Below are 14,673 nucleotides of genomic sequence, written 5' to 3' on the forward strand. Positions count from 1 at the left end.
GAGCATGCCTGGAATTTGGGCCGGCCAACTCTCACATTATTTTGAGACCCCAGCCTGGATACATGCCCAAAGTTCCCACCACTCCCTTTAGAGGTCAGGTGGTGAACTTGCAAGCGTTGCCCCTGGATGAGGCAGACCCAGCCCTGGCACTGCTCTGTCCAGTACGTGCGCTTCGCACTTACATGGACAGAACTCAGTGCCTTAGGACCTCAGTCCAGCTCTTTGTTATCTGTAGAGCTGCGGGCTGGGCTACACCTAACACATTTACGAGATTTTATAATCTCCGTGTAGAGCCCATGTCCTCCTGGGTACTCGCCCCTTCGGGCCAATAAGGACCTGCTTGGTGTCAATCTACTAGGGGTGCTCCGATCACGATCGGCCGATCGTTATGCGCATCTCGTCAGTAAAGCCGGTTTTCTAATCAGCGGTTAATTCCATCAGGTGCTGATTTCACATAGAGCAGCTGTTACTACACAGAGCCGTTGTTAATAGAGAGGATGCGCATATCACGTTAATTTTCAGCGTTTTTTGGCGCATCTTCTCATTTAACAATGGCTCTGTGTAGTAACAGCTGCTCTATGTGAAATCACGCACCTGATGGAATTAACCGCTGATTAGAAAACCGGCTTTACTGACGAGATGCGCATAACGATCGGCCGATCGTGATCGGAGCACCCCTACAATCTACTTGCTGCACAATTCCACTCCACGGACTGGAATGGTTGCGCTATTCCTCTCAGGTGAGTTCCTCAGTTCAAACCCTAGGTTCCTCGAGCACTGTTGATGTCCAACACTTGCGTGCATGCCCTATCAGTCAGCCCTGTGTGGGACTAGGTGCCTCCATGTGGTGTGATTCCCCTTTTATGGCAATCCCACGTGTGTATTTCCACAGTGAGTCTCTTCATGGCATGTGTCTTTCCCTTGACAACCACCTTGCCAGCTCTGTCGTTGAAACTTCCACCCTGCGGGCTGGAACCTCAGAGTTCATGTGTATCACCAGCTTTCAGTTGATACCTGCCTTTGTAAGTCCTCCTACAAGCAGGCAGCCTGCTAGCATATGTCCAGCTGGAATATGCAGCACAGTGTATTTTGTCTCAGCTGTAGGCCCTCACTCGTGCTGGCCTCACGACAGGTTGCTATCACTCACAAGGGCCACTGGAAGACAGCCATGTGGGGTTTTGTAAGGGACCACATTCGCCAGTCTCTTTCTGATGTAACGTAGAACATGACCGACTGAAAGGGACGTCTAGGTTACATATGTAACCCTTGTTCCCTGAAGGAGGGGACGGAGACGTTACATCCCTTTGCCACATAACTGTTCCACTGAACGGCCAGGTCACTAGGCTCGGCTCCCCAGCGAAGACTTGAGTGCGAGTTGCTCACGCTGCTCCTTACATACCCACACACTGGGGCGGAGCTTGCAATGCAAATTCCGCAGACCAAGGTACTCTGTGTACCATTGGCTCGTTTTGTTACCACTCGAAGGTGATAGGGCTCTCGGGCGAGAACACCATTCATCAGCCTCTTTCTGATGTAACGACTCCCTTCTCTCCTTCAGGGAACCAGGTTTACATACGTAACCTAGACGCACCTGAGTATAAGTCACATCAGTCCAAAAATACATCATGATGAGGAAAAAAACATATATAAGTCACACTAGACTATAAGTCGCATTTATTTAGTACCAAGCACCAAGAAAAAACATTACCGTCTACAGCCGCGAGAGGGCCCTATATGCTGCTTAGTGTAGACTACAGGAGCACTGAGCAGCATAGAGCGCACTTTGGCGGCTGTAGACGGTAATGTTTTCTCTTGGTTCATTCCTCTCGGTTCATGTAATATTAATTTTGATAAATAAGTCGCACATGACTATAAGTCGCAGGACCAGCCAAACTAGGAAAAAAAGTGTGACTTATAGTTCAGAAAATACGGTAGTCATAAAAATAGAATTCAAAGTTTAATCTGGAATGTCACTTAATTTGTCAAACTTCTGTAATTAATCAAAAGTAGGTCATTACACTTAAATAAAATCACGATATGCATCTGTAAATATAAAGCCACAAAAGTCGATTTAAATATGTACTCGATATGTTCTGCGTGTCTCTGTTAATGAAAGGTGCAGATGCATGGTTTCATTTCCCAGTAGAAGTGCGCCTGACGCTCATGGTGATTTCAGTGTTTGCTGTCTCACTAAATGAGAACGTAAACACATGAACAACAATACCAGAACTGTTCTGCTTCTTCCATGTTTTAATTTGAATAGTAAACTCCCTTTTTTGCCAAAAATAAAGTTAGCTTAATTTTCAATAATTAAAAAATAAATGAAATGAATGTTTTATGCCTTCATCTGATAACCAACAAATGTACAGTAAATACAGAAAAATAAACAATGTATGTGGAAAAAAAATTATTGGCTACTTAAAAAATATATATTAATAAATTAAGTTGTTTATACATTCAAATAATAAGACATGCTAAAACACAGAATTTGGTAAGAATAAAAATATAAATAATATAGTGAGAAAAACTAAAATATTTCCTAGGGCCCTAAATACGTAATTTTTGTTAAACTTTTAATAAATTGATGTGAAAATTTATACGTTTCATGATTAATTAATTAGACATACTTTTTAATTAATAAAATGTAATTTTTAGATATTTGCTCTTTAGTATTTGTCCAGTAGGTTTCCTTTAAAGGGAAACCTCTTCTTAGGGTGGTGTTGGCACAGTGGATAAGACAAGATGCCATTGGTGTGAGAGACCCGGGTTCGAATCCACTGTGTGACACCAATGTGTCCCTGAGGAAGACACTTAACCCCTAGTTGCTCCAGAGACGTGCGACCTCTGACATATATATAGCAATTGTAAGTCGCTTTGGATAAAAGCGTCAGCTAAATGAATAAATGTAATTTAACTATTAAAAAGAAGTTAAATTTAGTAAAAAATTATAAATAAAAACAGAGAAAAAAATAATACAGAACAATTAAACAGAAAAAAAAAAAATTTAATATACTGAAATGGAAATCAGTTTACTAAATAATTAATTTGACTGACTGGTTCACCTTCACTTTAAAGCGATATTTGTGTTGTTTATCATTTATTTGTATTTATACTATTTAGAATTTTGTGCAATCACTTGCCTGTCAGTTGAGTTTGTGGCTAAACCTTCTGCAGTGTTTACATGTTGTTTATTACTGCATGAAATTTATTAAAATAGATGTTTAATTTCATAAAGTACAAGTTGATTTCAAAACGCACCTACATTTTTTTGCATTTTGTGTTTTTCAGTTAAATAAAATACTATTTTCCCCAATATAGTTAATCACTGAGGATTTCATTAAAAAAGTCTAAAAATCTTGTCTAATTCTCATGAAAGGTCTTGTGTCTTGTCTCGTGGGATAAGTGTCTCATCACACCCCTAATCATTAGCCTAACATTTTACATTGTTTGATGTAAAAACCACTGTTGCTATACAATTCAGTATATTAAGAGGAAAATACCGGATGTTGGAGTGTGCAAAGTTCATACAAGACACAGCCAAGAGACCAGACGTCACTGTAATATACAAGAATTTTAGTACAAATGTAACCTGAAATGTAAAGCTGAGGGAATTGCTGTAATATCCACAAAACTGTACCTTTTATTATTGTAAGGTTTGTTGTCCCATATTTCTGGAGACACATAATACGGAGTACCCACATAGGTCTGAGCGTATGCTTTTGCGCTTGCAGAAATACATATAAAATTACTCAAATTATTATATTTGTGCAGAGAATTTTATACACAAAAAGAGGAAAAAATGCCGAATACCTGTTAAGAGAACATGCTGAACCAAAATCCCCCAACTTCACAGTTCCACTGTCTGTCAAGAAAATATTCTGTAATGAAAATGAGAAGGAAACCAGCACTGCATGAAATAAAATCTTTCATTAATTCACAAGAAGTTCCAGGATGGTGCTTCTACTTGTGACAACTTTCTACTTCGAAGGCAATCAAATGGTGATGGTGTGGTGGACTGATATCCAAAATCTGGTATCAGGTCTTGTAACTGTTCATATACCAGGACAGTTGTATCACACTTAAATTTTTATTTTATGCCCTAAGAAATTAATTAAACAATAAAAGTTAGAAATTAAATCACATAATTGAAAAGTAATTTTAATGTATAAATGCTGTAGCCATTTAAAAAAGTGTTTTTTTGTTTAATATTATTTATGTTTACATATCATTGGTTTGTGTTTTGTTTAGTTAAATTTTCCAATTAAGAAAATTGTAAATGTCATAAGGGGAGATAAGGGGAGATAAATCATAAGGCAGTACAGAAGGGAAGTGGGTCAGACATCATTTTTTGACCACTTCATATGTTTTGTTTGAAGAATTCTTTTCTTTGGAACGGATTTCGTTTGGTATGATTTGTATCTTAATTTTAATGCATTTTTGTTGGTCAGTTATTTGTCTAAATAAATGGGAAAAATAAACAGGAAAATGTTCAGGACAAGGCCTGCAACCATGCTTCCACAGCCAAAACAAAGGCCACAATGACATTATGAAACAATATGATAATAAAATCATAATTTATCCTATATATATATATTTATTTTTTTGTATCTAATGAATAAAAAATGTGTTCATCACAATTTCCTCCTGAACCCCTTCATCATTGGTTGGTTGGTATAGTTTTAGCTTGACTTTGAAGGGCAGAATATTTGGGCTGAAAAATGTGCAAACAATAACTTTGGGCTTCCCTTCTTACCAGGCCAGCTCCAGAATCAAATCACAGAGGATGCTCTATCTTTATCGCTGGCAAATGATTAATCAAGTTTAATCGCATGCAAAATACGTTTTTGTTTACGTAATATATGTGTACTGTGTATATTTATTATTTCAATTTAAAAATAAATATATTTACAATTTAAATATATATACACAACTTGTATTGTATTTATATATAAAAAATAAATATAAACAGTAGACACACACATATATAATGCAAACAAAAACTTATTTTGGATGTGATTAATTGAGATAAATTGTTTGACAGCTCAAAAAAAAAAAAAAAAAAAAAAAAAAAAAAAAAATAATAATAATAATAATATATATATATATATATATATATACACACACACACACACACACACACACACACACACACACAGTGGGGCTCGAAAGTTTAGGCACCCTTTGCAGAATCTGTGAAAATCCAAGTAATTTTAAAAAAAATAAGAGAGATCATACTAAATGCATGTTATATTTTATTTAGTACTGTCCTAAGTAAGATATTGTACATAAAGGATATTAACATTTAGTCCACAAGACAAAAAAAAAAAAAGCTGAAATTATTAAAATAACCCCACTCAAAAGTTTGGGAACCCTTGGTTCTTAGTACCGTGTTCTGTTACCTGATGATCCTTGACTGTCTTTCTGGTTTGTGATGGTTGTGCATGAGTCCCTTGTTTGTTCTGAACAGTTAAACTGAGCAGCGTTCTTCAGAAAAATCTTTAAGGTCCTGCAGATTCTTCAGTTTTCCAGCATCTTTGCATATTTGAACCCTTTCAAGCAGTGACTTTATGGTTTTGAGTTACATCTTATCACACTGAGGGCATTTGAGGGACTCAAACACAACTATTTAAAAAGATTCAAATATTCACTGATGCTCCAGGAGGAAACAAAATGCATTAAGAGCTGGGGGGTGAAAACTTTTGAACACGATGAAGATGGCCAAATTTGTCTTATTTTGTTGAAATATAATTTTTTTACCATTTAGTTCTGCCCTTCGTAAGCAACAGAAGATACTTGTATGTTTCCCGGTACACAAATTAAGTACAATTTACCTCGATCTTCAAATTATTGCATCTTGTTTCCTTCTGGAGCATCAGATATGACTGTGATTAGCTACATTGCTCAATGCTACAAAAACATATTTAAATAGAAATTGATCTCCAGAACTCCAACTATGACGCACTGGATAGTTTGCCAAATCTGCAATAAAATACAACTTTAACTGAGGGTGCTTTTGATTTCTTTTGAAGGTGCTTAGCCAGTGTTGGGCAGTAACGCGTTATTAATAACGCATTACTGTAACGCAGTTATTTTTGACAGTAACGCATTACTTTTTAAATAAATTAACTCTTTTACCGTTACCACATGGTGCATTGTCCGTTACTTTAATTAATTAATAAATTTTGGCTGAAGGGAAGCTTAGCTTAACCTGTTTGCAGCAGCGATGCATTGTAGGTTTGGTGGATGCCAACCACTGTAAACACAAGACGCACTGTGGGCGTGTTTCCGTTTATTCAAGTATGTGCGGCGGCAGTCATGGTGAGTCGATGCAAGAGCAACACAAGTTTCTCATTATGCTCATTATTTAACTTTAGTTGAACATAAAGACAAAAACCTTTTTGTCAAATGTGAGCTGTGTCTTTCTGGTTCGAATTTACGGAGCCCCGCACGTCACCTCTAGGAGAAAAAAAAAACATTCCGTGGCGATGGTTTTGCAATCCGTCCTGTCAGTTCATAAACTGTAGGCTACACACAAATTCATAAACTGTTCCCTCGGTTTAACAAATCGTGCCCACGAATTTCGACGCTGTACAAGCCATAGCCCGAAGACAGGGACACAGATCAGCGCTCACGAGTCACAAAGCCAGGCCAAGAGCCTGCCACTGCACAAAGAGAATGTGATAGATGCGGCGGCCTGCACACGACCAAAGACGGCGCCTGTCCAGCTAAAGGCAAGCAATGCATGAAATGCAAAAAATTCAATCACTTTGCAAAGGCCTGTAAGTCAAAACTACATACAAACAACCACACGAGAAAAGTGATTCACACGATGGATGAAGACACTGAAGATGAGCAGGTAGAACTTTTTATTGACGGACTCAAAAGTGAAAACACAGGAAAATGTAACGAACAAGCTTATGCTGATATTGAAATCGGGACACTGGCGCACAAACCAATGCAATTCCAGTAAAGATATTTGAAAGACTGTTCAGAGACACTGCAGTGTTTCCCACATAATTAGATTCTATTTGTGGTGGTGTGGTGTTTGGGGACCGGGGGGGGATTAAGTTAAATATATATATATATATATATTTTTTTTTTGACAAGTACACATTTCCATTGCCAACACTTAGTGTCAGATACCTTAAAGCTGCAGTAGGTAACTTTTGTAAATATATATTTTTTTACATATTTGTTAAACCTGTCATTATGTCCTGACAGTAGAATATGAGACAGATAATCTGTGAAAAAAATCAAGCTCCTCTGGCTCCTCCCAGTGGTCCTGTTGCCATTTGCAGTTACGGACCGCTCCCGGTAAGAAATCAACCAATCAGAGCTGCGGTCCGTAACTTTGTTTGTGTTCGAAATGTAGAAAAATGTATACAATGAGCCAGTACACCATGAATCCATTTTCCAAACCGTGTTTTTAGCTTGTCCTGAATCACTAGGGTGCACCTATAATAATATACACACACACACACTCAAACTCACAAACTTCGCGAGAGGAAAAAAAATGACGTTTTAGTCGCATAACATCGGTTAATGGAAACGCCGTCATTTCATTTTGTTTATCGATATTTAGAAAAAAAATAAGCATTAAGCATCGGCAACAATCCATCCTCTAACTAACGCATGCTCATGTTTTGATTCAGATCGTATTCGAAAAGGAGGGGCTAGTCGCGCGTGCCTCCGTTGTCAGTTTGAGAGGGAGGGAGCAAGCAGCGCGCAGATCTACAATAAAATACAATTGTACCCATATTAAATAGTTTTAAAATCTTAATCAATCCGTGGCGGTCAGCGTTGATATTGTGGCGGGCCGCCACAAATTAATGAATGTATGGGAAACCCTGCACTGCCATAAAACCAACCACTCAAAAAATCTCAGGATATGGCAGTGAGTTCCTGAAAGTGAAAGGCACCTGTCATCTAAAGTGCAAGTATAAAAACACCTCCATTGTGCTTGAATTCTACATAGTGGACACCAAAGCACCCCCCATCCTAGGGATGAGAGCTAGCTTAGACCTTAATTTAATCAAGCTGATACTTACAGTGGCCGAGGAAGAAGCGAAACCATGCACCGATAGAAAACCGCCTCCTTAAAGAATACACAGACATATTCCAGGGCATAGGAGAGTTTCCAGGGGAGTGCAACCTCCATGTTGACCCACACGCCGCACCAGTAGTTTACCCACCATGAAGAGTACCGATCGCTCTGCGAGCAGACTGAAAAAAGAGCTCGACAAGATGGAAGAGAGCCAAGTAATTTGCAAAGTGACAGAGCCCACAGAATGGGTTAATGCTCTTGTTGTTGTAGAAAAACCCCAGACTGGCAAGCTGAGGGTCTGCCTGGACCCCAGAGACCTCAACAAGGCGATTAAAAGGCCACACTACCCCTTACCGACTTTAGAGGATGTCACCACAAAGCTCGCCGGAGCGAAGTTCTTCAGTGTCCTCTATGCCAGATCAGGCTATTGGGCCATAAAGCTGAGTACAATGTGATCCCTATTAACAACATTTAACACCCCATTTGACAGATACAGGTTCCTGAGGCTGCCATTCGGAATCAATTCAGCTCAAGACGAATTCCAAAGGCGCGTCGTCGAGACATATGAGAGGCCTCATAGGTGTAGCTGCCATCATCGACGACATACTCGTTTTCGGCAAGACAAAGCTTGAACACGACAACAACCTCAGGGCCATGCTGAAACGCACAAGAGAAAGAGGAGTAAGGTTAAATCCTGATAAATGCCAAATATGTGTATCAGAGGTCAGCTACTTTGGCCACACGCTCTTGCGAGAAGGTGTCAAGCCAGACCCAGCGAAGGTGAAAGTGATAAAAGACATGCAACCACCCACAAGTAGAGGAGAGTTAGAAACCATTCTTGGGATGGTTAACTACCTGGCCTGATTCGCACCACGCCTCTCCGAGATAAACGCACCACTACGACAACTGCTGAAGCAGGACAGTGAATTTTTATGGGACAAAAACCATGACAAAGCATTCACGCAGACGAAAAAATTGATAACAGACCACCCTTTGCTCGCATACTTCGACCCACAAAAAGAACTGAGACTCCAAGTAGACGCCTCAAAATGTGGCCTCGGCGCTGTCATGCTTCAGGACGAAAAACCCATTGCTTATGCTTCCAAGTCACTCAACAGCACCTAAGTGAATTTTACTCAGATAGAGAAGGAACTTTATGCAGTTTTATTTGGCTGTAAGCGTTTTCACGAATACATGTACGGCCAGAGAGTGATTGTAGAATCCAATGAATCCGAATCAGTATATGCCAGGAACGACGTGATGCTAACCCCAAAGAACCACTCTGGTCCCATGACATACCGGAGAGACCATGGCAAGTGGTAGGCACAGACCTCTTCACGTGGAACACTCAAAACTTCATTGTAGACTACTACAGTAGATTCTTTGAAATGGAGCAGCTCACAAATACCACTTCACTTGCAGTAATTGCCAAATTTAAGTCAGCGTTCGCTCGTCACGGCATCGCAGAGACAGTCATCAGTGAAAACGGACCATGCTACAGCTCTGAGGAGTTCCGCCGCTTCACAAATGCATGGGACTTCACCCACACCACCACAAGTCCACGTCACCCACAGAGCAACGGCCTTGCTGAAAAGACCGTCCAGACAGCAAAGCACATCCTGGACAAAGCAAAAGCTGGAAACACAGACCCCTACCTCGCTCTGCTGGAGTACAGGAACACTCCAGTTGACAACCTTCAGTCACCGGCCCAGCTTCTGATGAGCCGACGACTGCGTTCCATACTCCCAGCGACCAGTAGGCATCTGAAGCCACAGGTAGCATCTCAAAGAGCTGTCCAAAACAGACGAAAGGCATGTCAACACCGCCAACAAGCATACTTCAACAGAGGCACCAGGCCACTGCCTCACCTACCTGCCGGCACACCCATTCGTTTCCGTCAGGAAGATGGCTCCTGGAGACCTGCAGCGGTAACACAACATGCATCCAGACAGAAGATGGACAGACTCTACGGTGCAACCGTTGGCACCTCCGTGACAGCAGAGATGCTCAAGACACCAAAGACACACAGCATGCAGACACACACACCAATAACACACAGCCACCACACCCCGAACCTGCGGACCATCCACAACCAACTAACCAACAAAAGCCCAATTACACAACAAGGTTTGGCCGCATCTCCAGGCCAAGACAAATCCTTGACCTATAATGTAAAGGGTGCAGGCAGATCGCTGCCCTAAAAAAAAAAAAAAAAAAAAAAAATCTGAATATTGTAAAGTTGCACTTCAGCTGTTGTTGTTGTTGTCTCTTGTAAAAAAAAAAAAAAAAAAAAAAAGGAAACAAGAGAAAGGTGTTTTCATGTTTTATTAATACCTGTTACTTGCATACTACTTCTGAAACACTGTGCAATCAGTTTAACTGCCTGTTCTGTTTTTCTTACACAACTATTTCACCTTTAAGTTACTTGAATAACATGGGAAATTAAAACATTATTTCTGACTTAAAACTAATGACTTATTGGTGCACATGTCGTATGTCATTTAACTGCTACCTGGTACCTGTTTACATCACAGCAATGACGCTAACCTACAGACTGTATTTGTCAGACCGTTTATATGTCCATTTAGCACAATTGTTATGTTCGCAGTATTAATGTTGTGTGTGCTTGGGTAATGCCATTTATTTAGTTTTTTTTCTTGAGAAGGGAGATGTAACATCCTGACTAATACTGTATGTCCTAAAAGTGACACCGTAGCCCTCGGGCAAATCTCGCATCCCGCGAGATTAGAGAAAGTAAGGCTAATAAAAGCACACAGTGAAGAAAGCTCCGTGTCGGTTCCAGTAATTACATCTGTAATATAGTTTAGCCAGTGAGCAAACATTACAATGGGGACGGAGCCACAAAGCCGTGAGTTTACAAATCCGAGGGATGGGATTGCGAAAGCGTGCGCACGGTTAATGAATTCATGGGTACGGATTCAATTCTCTGAGCGCATTGATTGAAAAATTTTTAACCGATGGAACGGTTTAAGAATTCATGAGCACGGTTTATAAAATGAGGGGACGGATTGCAACACAGTTGCCACGCATTGTATGTTTTTCTTTGGATTGTATGTTTGTTTGTATAGACCATAATGCATAAAAGGGCATTAATGGGAACATTAAAGAATGTTCTTTAAAAAAGTAACTAAAAAGTTACTTTTAACAGTAATGCATTACCTTTTGGTGTGAGTAATCAACAAAGTAATTGAGCTACTTTTTGAGTTACTGTAGTTACTAGTTACTGTAACTAGTTACTATTTCTTAGTAACTAGCACAACACTTTGCTTAACACCCCCGTAGAACCAGGCCTGATTTTTACAACCTAATGTTTCCTCTGCAACATAAATAACAAATATATATATATATATATATATATATATATATATATATATATATATATATATATATATATTTTTTTTTTTTTTTTTTTTTTTTTTTTTTTATAAAGTGACCAAACACAAAAACAAGTACCTTTGATTTTAAATCCCTGTGAAGTACTCTCTTGTCGTGAATGTGCTTGGTGCCTAGACACATCTGTGCAAACCACTTCAGGATCTACAACAAAGAAATGACACTCCTTAAAAACTGCAAAAAAATAACCCAACATAATAACTCCTTATTCTTGATATCCCAAACTTACTATCAAGTTTATGTATGTACTCATTACAAAAATAAGATATGATATTTAAAAATGTTAAGAATTATTTTGAGAACAGGCCGTCATATTTGTCATACCACATCCTCAGTGAACAGAACATTTTTTTGCTGCCGTATCTTTAAAAGAAGATCTCCACCACTGCAGAACTCCATTACAATGTACAGATGACCATCAGCTGAAAAGAGAGGGTCCATTATGTTCCTGACTTTTGATCTAATGAAATTTGTCATTTACAGCATATAAAACACCCTGACACACCTTCAAATGAGTCTATGAATGCCACAACGTTTGAATGCTTCATTCTGGACAGAAGCACAGCTTCTCTTCTGCTGTTTCTTATCCCAGAATCATCCTATGAATAAATACAGGAACTCTTTCATGCATTTTAAAAGTATTATCAATATAGACTGTAATATAAAATAAATAAATAAAAAATGCTGAGCTTTCATTACCTTTGGCAGTCGTATTTCCTTCATAACATAATTTTGCTCTCCGTTTATTGGCTGAACCAAAAGAGCTCGACCGAAAGACCCTTGGCCAATAACTTTCACTAATGAATATTGATCCATAATAGCGAGTAAAGACACAGAATAACGTTAAATGCTTAAACGTTTTTCTTCTTTTCTAGCGCAGCACTGCGAAACAAATTATAGTTATTCACCTGGTCGAGATACAGAACACCAGACAACTGAATGGCGATATATTTCTGTATTTTCGAAATAGTTTTAACCAGTGCAAAACTAGATAAAGGACGTATTTCGTCGGGGCAGGAGATAGGCCTCCCAAGTATTACCATTACTTTGAATCAGGTATAAAGCGATAGTTTTACTTCCGTATTGTTATATGACGTAGTGATGACGCCTTTGACCTGTGTAGCGTGGACCGCAGTGCCAAACACATTTTCGAATGCTAGACAAATATAGCATCAAGTGCTGTGCTATTTGTATCAGCGCTGGTCGGAATGGTCCAATTAGATGTCTATGATTACTTTATATATATTTATATATACCTGTATATTTCAACGCATACACATTCTATCGTGTACAGATTTTATTTAATTAAATAACTAATTAATTAATTAATCCGTCCTGATATTTAAAAGCGCCTTGAAAATGAATGATTCTGTTTCTGAAGCAGAAAGCTCCCTCTGGATGTATTGCATTGCCTATGCAATGGTTCTGCCATGACTGTGCCCACGTTTATTCACTAGATGGCAGAAAAAGTATGTAGTAAAGTTTGATATAAACAGTTCGTGCAGTTGTTGGTGGTGCTTATTATACGTAATAGAGAGTACTTAGTGTCCTAAAAAGTACATTTTATCTGCATACTTCTAATCAAGTGTTTGCATTTTGGCACTGGATTACCCCTCTAACCAGCGCCCCCACACTCAGAAATCGCCATACCAAAACCACTTTTAAACCTCTTGGTTCAGACTCTGATGAGGCATAATCCTAGGATCGCTTGACAGCAGATACTTGAAATTTTCTTGAAACATATCAGAATTACTCTTGTTTGTACTAGTGGGAATGACCAAAATTCACTGGGGGTTGGGGGTGATGGGGTAATAATGGTAATTTTAGATGACCTTTCGGATGTATTTAATACTAAAACTCTAGCCTATATATTCTGTAATAACATTAAACGTATTTCATATCGTCTTGAAAATGTTATTGGATATCGGGCAACTGCAGTTATTAAATATATGCTGCATTTGAATTTGCACATCTTATAATGTAAGCATTATTAATGACAAATTGTGTTTATTATCATTAATAATAATAATAATAATAAATATACATTAGTGAAATGAAAGAATGATTTAATAAAAAATGAGGATGATTAGTATTTGTATTTCATTGGCCTCATTAGCTTAGCCCTCAAAACACTTCAGTGTTCAATGGTACAGTATCGCATGATTTATATATTTAATAGTTTATAATTTGCATAAATGTTTGCAGTTAGTTTTTAAAATGTAACATTACATTTTTAAGGACTCTACAAGATAACATTTCTTTTCATGAATACTTGTGGTCATATTTAAAAAATAAATAAAATAGGTACACATCTGCTCAATGACAAAAATTAACCTTCCCATAATAAGGCAATATTTGACTCAAAGCTATAAAAAAAAAAAAAAAAAAAAAAAAAAACACCTTGTAATGCCATTTGTATGCCATCTTTTTTGCCAAAATTTTTGATCGCTAAACTTTTATTACATTTTTTTTATTAATCAATAAATGTAATTAAAATAATAGGCCACAATCAGGAAGAATCAACAACTCATCTTTTCATGGCATATAATGGCACAGCACAAATGCCATTAATAAATATTTAGGCTTTTTTTTTTAACAAGACACAGAGGTAGCATTAATGCATTTCATGATACAATTTTTATGAGGTTAATGTTTTAAAAATAAAGCTTTGAATATACAAACATTAAATTATTTAAATGACTTAATTTATATTTTACAAATACAGATGTTGGTCATATATTTAGAATATCATGAAAAAATTGCTTTATTTCACTAAATCCATTCACTCAATATTATATTCATTGATTATACACACACTGATATATTTCAAATGTTTATTTCATTTCATTTTGATGATTATAACTAACAACTAAGGAAATCCCAAATTGAGTATCTCAGAAAAATAGAATATTACTTAAGACCAATACAAGGAAAGGATTTTCAGAAATCTTGGCCAGCTGAAAAGTATGAACATGAAAAGTATGAGCATGTAGCACTCAATACTTAGTCGGGGCTCCTTTTGCCTGAATTACTGCAGCAACGCGGTGTGACATGGAGTCGATCAGTCTGTGGCACTGCTCAGGTTGCTCTGATAGTGGCCTTCAGCTCTTCTGCATTGTTGGGTCTGGCATATTGCATCTTCCTCTTCACAATACCCCATAAAAAAGCTATGGGGTATTGTGAAGAGGAAGATGCATATTACATTAATTAGAAAA

The 14,673-nt window shown here is 38.1% G+C and overlaps 1 protein-coding gene and 1 non-coding gene across 7 annotated transcripts in view; one reads left to right on the forward strand and one right to left on the reverse strand.

The window, feature by feature from the left end:
- nek3 (NIMA related kinase 3) overlaps positions 1-12,551 on the reverse strand; it is a 36,777-nt gene extending 24,226 nt beyond the window's left edge. For 3 of the 6 annotated variants that reach the window (XR_008157112.1, XM_052576145.1, XM_052576144.1), the window contains exons 1-7: positions 12,158-12,549; positions 11,964-12,057; positions 11,783-11,880; positions 11,519-11,602; positions 3,811-3,878; positions 3,638-3,724; positions 3,501-3,555 (exon numbers count right to left, since the gene is read on the reverse strand). Coding sequence is in view for 4 of the 6 variants with exons in the window: in XM_052576145.1 (XP_052432105.1) it covers positions 3,501-3,555; positions 3,638-3,724; positions 3,811-3,878; positions 11,519-11,602; positions 11,783-11,880; positions 11,964-12,057; positions 12,158-12,274 (603 nt within the window). In the remaining 2 variants the exon portion in view is untranslated. Of the gene's footprint in view, positions 1-3,500; positions 3,556-3,637; positions 3,725-3,810; positions 3,879-11,518; positions 11,603-11,782; positions 11,881-11,963; positions 12,058-12,157 lie in introns of all 6 variants that reach the window. The other 3 variants (XR_008157113.1, XM_052576147.1, XM_052576146.1) reach the window with 2 other exon arrangements.
- Positions 2,654-2,707, forward strand: LOC127973195 (U7 small nuclear RNA). Its single transcript, XR_008157255.1, has one exon. It is a non-coding gene; the product is annotated as a U7 small nuclear RNA (small nuclear RNA).
- Positions 12,552-14,673: the final 2,122 nt, after the last annotated feature.

This window comes from Carassius gibelio, chromosome B15 (genome assembly GCF_023724105.1).
Source record: "Carassius gibelio isolate Cgi1373 ecotype wild population from Czech Republic chromosome B15, carGib1.2-hapl.c, whole genome shotgun sequence".
Classification (NCBI taxonomy): Eukaryota; Metazoa; Chordata; class Actinopteri; order Cypriniformes; family Cyprinidae; genus Carassius; species Carassius gibelio.